This window comes from Penaeus monodon, chromosome 3 (genome assembly GCF_015228065.2).
Source record: "Penaeus monodon isolate SGIC_2016 chromosome 3, NSTDA_Pmon_1, whole genome shotgun sequence".
NCBI lineage: Eukaryota > Metazoa > Arthropoda > Malacostraca > Decapoda > Penaeidae > Penaeus > Penaeus monodon.
This window is the reverse complement of record NC_051388.1, coordinates 29,133,954-29,138,953: the sequence shown is the minus strand read 5'-3', so window position 1 is coordinate 29,138,953 and position 5,000 is coordinate 29,133,954. Positions and strand designations below refer to the sequence as shown.

Genomic DNA, 5,000 nt, shown 5'->3' with positions numbered 1-5,000 from the left:
AAGTAAATCTCCGCCTCCGATCTGGCTAGACATATAGCGAGGTGTCTCCCCGTTCCAGCTCCAGGAAGATTAGAAACGTTGATCGAGAGGAGGAATTTTAACGTAAAGCCGTTACTTCGCTCGTCTGTGCTGCGTTCTCTGTGTATCGGAAAGGGGCTTGAACTGTATATCCTTTATTTGACAAGGACAAGACGGGTGAATTTTGAGATGGTATGAAATATGTCTGTAAAGAAAAGATTCGCAAGGTAAAGATGGGAATGGCAGAGAATGCCTCGCGACGGCGGAGGGGCGCGGCTGGGCCCACGCTGGGAAGGGGTATCGAGGGCGAGAGGAGACCATGTATCTCGAGGATCTTCTGACGGGTCAATACCAGGGGACCCGATACTGTTGCAGGACAGACAGCCACTCAAACCGAATCAGGACTCTAGCCATTACCATACCAGCTCGCGCGTGTCCCTTCTGTCCCATGTGGGAGCGCTTTGTGTCACTGGCCGTTCCAGCCGTTGCGCGGAATAGACAGAACCTGGGTTCTCTCTTTATAATACGCGGGCATTAACATCGTGCCTGCAAAGCGAGCCCACTCTTTCGCTATTCGTTACGATATTGTTTTGGTCCCGACAAAAATTCTCTTCTTGGTAAATTGTTGTATTTGTAAACCCAACAAACGATCAACTTTGAGGCAGTGTTTCCCATTTACAGGGACAGCCATTTCCGAAAACTGTTTCGAATCCCAAGCCCGTTTCTCTTTCTCTCCTGCGTTTGTTTGTTTCTTTTCCTTTCCTTTTTGTCACCCGAATATTTGCCAACCAAATATGCCCTCCTGTGAAAGTAACTTTGACAATATCCTCTTGCAACAGTTTCTCCGCGAAAATAAATCCAGCAATTGTAATGCCGAGTGATAAACCTCAAGCAAGGAACTGCGGGCTTTTATCTTCGTAGGTTCCTCCCGAAGGAGATTCCGAGGGCATGTCCGGACGTCACCTGAGTGGGGGGGGGGGGGGGCACTCGTTACCGGGGTTGTGAGCAATCGAGGGGATCTTGGGCGCCCGCACCCGCGTCTCGCCTTTCGCCCATTGTCCCCGCTTTTGTCTGCCGTCCGCCCGGCCGCCCCGCGCGACCACCCACCGCCGCTCGCCCTTCGCCCACGGCCGAGCTCTCGTCAGGGGTTGCGATGAGGAGATAACATTTTACCACAATTGCACACGCACGCGCGCGCGCGAACACACAGACACACACACACACACACACACACACACACACACACACACACACACACACACACACACACACACACACACACAAAACACACACACACACACACAAACACACACACACAAACACACACAAAACACACACACACACACACCATCACACACACACAAAAAACACACACCCCAAACACAACACACACAACACACACACACACCCCCACCACCACAAAACACACACACACACACACACTCACACACACTCACACACACACACACACACACACACACACAAAACACACACACACAACACACACACACACACACACACAACAACAACCACCACCCCACACACTCATATATAAACGAGACGCCAGATTAAATAATGTGGGAATCAACATTTTCTTTGACTCTTGTCTTACACAGTGAATGCATTTGCAGTTTCAGTAGCAAATCCTCTCTAAATCGTCGGGCGCCGGGAAGCCATTTTCGCCGAGTACTGTCGCTGCCAAATAAAAAGGAATCATTTCCGTTCGTTCTCCAAAAGCGAATCTTCTAGAAACCCACCAATAAACGCTTGGGCGGTTTCACTTTGACCGAGGGCTTCCCTGGCCTCTCCCGGGAAATTTCGTCAATTTTAATCTCGTTTTTGATCAAACAAGTCGCATTTTGCGGTCCATCATATAGCGTAGAGTGGGAAAACAGGACGATGAGAAAGTTTAGCTGTCAGGATTATTTTTTTTCCCCCCTCCCCCGTTTCTTCGTTCCGTTTCCTTGCCCTCCTTCTCTCCCTTCCCTTCCCCGCCCCTCTTCCCCCTCCTTCCCTCCCCCATCCCCCTGTTTCCATGCGGCAGCCTTGTGCAACTTCGACGCGAGGGAATTGCGGTCATGAAGCGAGAATACTGTTGTGTTGACGCCAAGGAGGAGCTGCTAAAGGGGCGCCGGGCTTCCTCGGCCGCCGCTGGAGTTACGGCGCCGCGGGAAATCATTCCCCGCTGGTCACCTTAATACCCTACTGAGCCCTGATGATTTTGGAAAAAAAGTGATGAGAGGGACCTCACCGATGGCTATTCTCGTGTAGTTTGTGCCTTAGTCGCATCGGAAAATTCACATACTTATTTTTGTAGATAGCTCTGATACCTCTGTCATATCTCTGAAATTAGGGTTAAATCTGAAGTATATGCATATTTATTTTTTGTTAATTATACTGCTTTCTTTTCGTTGCGTACATCTAAAAACGGGGTTTAGGATCAAGTTTAAGTGAGCTTTTGAGGAAACGGTGAAGCCTCCTTGTGTGGAGAGTCACAAGAGGGGCCTCTACCCCCTCCCCCTCCCCGGCCTCCCCTGGCATCATCATCTTCCGTGATCGAAGCTCATACAAGGGAGAGGCGAGAAACACACGGGTTTCGGGTAGTCAAAGCTTTGCACAACAGATTCGTTGTCATATACATTGAAAGTATTGTAAAAGGAAGTAAAATGACTGTACTGTTAAAATGCTCATAAAGGAAAGTTTTTTTTGATGATCAGCTGAAAACGTTGGGCCCATACGGGCCTCTTCTGAGTAGAGAGGTTCAGACGTGAATGTGATACATGGTGTCGGGTTTCGCTCAATTATTTGCCGAAATTTCCAGTAAGGATCTCGAAGAGGTCTTGATTTCTTTCACAGCAGAAACTATTTTTGTCTTGTCCGCCCTCCCAACGTTATATCAGAGGAGGTTAATTTGATTTTTATTTTAGTTATGTGTTTGTTTTTCAGGGCGTTATATTTCCTGTATTAATCAGGAAGTTAGTGAGAATTTTTTTTCCTAAAAAATAACTAACCCCGTAAATTCGGAATTGCAGGGGCTCCCCAGGTCCTGAGGGATACGGTGGAGCGCAACGTGCAGGTCGAGAAGGGGGAAGACGCCCTCATCCAGGTGATGTTCTGCTCTGACCCGCGGCCGCTGCGCACCACCTGGGAGTGGGGCTCCCTGCAGCTGGAGGCGGGCAACGACAAGGGCCGCTACGTCGCCGAGAACCTGGCACAGGTACCTTGCACCTCGTGAGACTAGCATGACCTTCCTAGGACGGGACTGAGGCTAGCTAGGTTGGCATGGCCGCAATGAAAACGGAAGCGGTGGGTTTAGGGTAGCATGACCTATCTGAGGAGGATCGGACTTAGCCAAGATTAATGGGACTTGACTCCTAAAGACCTGGGATCAGCGGAGATGTATTGGCCGGGCATCTGCAGTGCTGGGTTGACAGATCTCTTGGTGTTCGGGGGAAGCATGGCAGTTGAATTCTCTGGTAAAATAGGCCATTTGGACTTTCCATGACACTTCAGTTTGGTGTAGGCATAAGTTGAAGATAGTTTTTATCAAAACTAGCATGCTTTTTGCATGATGATAATAAGGATAATAATGATCTAGGGTTTGGTGTGACGGACTCTCGTGACTTCAATCAAATTGCGGCTGTATGTTTATTCTCTCCTTAATTATCTCTATGCAAAAGGATGGCCGGGATGCCACCCACCGGCAGTGCAGGGTTTCAGTGCAGGTCAGCTGTTAACGGTAACGAGATATTCAACTATCTGGTCACTTTTTATTTTTCCGTTATTACTGCGTTAGCTCAGTATGCGGGGAATAATATACTGGATGACAAAAGGACACATTAGAATAGGATAATAACGCATAATTCATTGAGTCAGTGTTATTCATATACCTTTGACATCATATAAGAGATATTCTTTGTACAGATATAATTTAATCAAACAGAATATCAAAAACCAAACTAGGCAGGTCCCCGGAGAAAGCAGGCACGGGCTGATGCAAAAGACATGACGGTATGTTGTACCTAAGTTTTGGTTTCGCCTGCGTGCAGCAGCCTGCATGTCTGCCGTCCCGGGGGCTGGCTTCACCCCCATCACCTCACACCGCCGGGCGCGCCTTGCAATAATGATAGGCACAGGCGCTGCCGGCACCCCAGGGTATACATTCATACATACAAACACATGCACGCACACAGAGAAACAAACTGGGAAACATATATGCATACATACATGTATGTATACATACATGTATGCATACATGCATACAAGGACATATATACATGCATACATACATAAATGATACATTTATATACATACATATATGCACACATACATACATACATGCACACACACACACACGCACACACACCACACACACACACACACACACACACACACACACAACACCACACACACACACACCACCACACACACACACATATATATATATATATATATATATATATATATATATATATATATATATATATTATATATATATATATGCATGTCCACATATATACATACATGCTCATATATGTATGCATTCGCATTCATATATAAATACTTACATAATACTTACATATGTGCATACATACATACGCACAAGATACATACAGCATACAGACAGATATGTACACTCTCATACACATACATACGTAGACCGTGCATGTACATTTGTACATACATACATAAGTTCATACTTATACATACTCAATCACAAACATAAATGCACATATGCGTATGCACGTGTGTATGTATATGTCTGTGTTTATCGTTGCACCGGCGGTTGTAAATCAATGTTGACGTTAGATTTGTCGATGTGAAAAGATTCAAGAAAGTTACCCTTTGGCCATGACAAAGCCTTCGGGCGCGGCCTCGAAGCAATAGACCGGCCGTTTACTGCCGCAGTGAGTGGCTCTTCACGCCCAAGGAGCAGCCCCCTTCGGCCGCGCGCTGCTCCTCCGGCCGAAGGCGCCCGGCGG

The 5,000-nt window shown here is 47.1% G+C and overlaps 1 protein-coding gene across 1 annotated transcript in view; it reads left to right on the top strand.

Annotated features, from left to right (window-relative positions):
- Nucleotides 1-5,000, top strand: part of LOC119585830 (irregular chiasm C-roughest protein-like) — a gene marked incomplete at its 5' end in the record, with an annotated part of 36,049 nt that overhangs the window by 10,658 nt on the left and 20,391 nt on the right. The window contains 2 exon segments of the mRNA XM_037934564.1: nt 3,051-3,249; nt 3,439-3,494. Of these exon segments, the coding sequence (XP_037790492.1) occupies nt 3,051-3,249; nt 3,439-3,494 (255 nt within the window).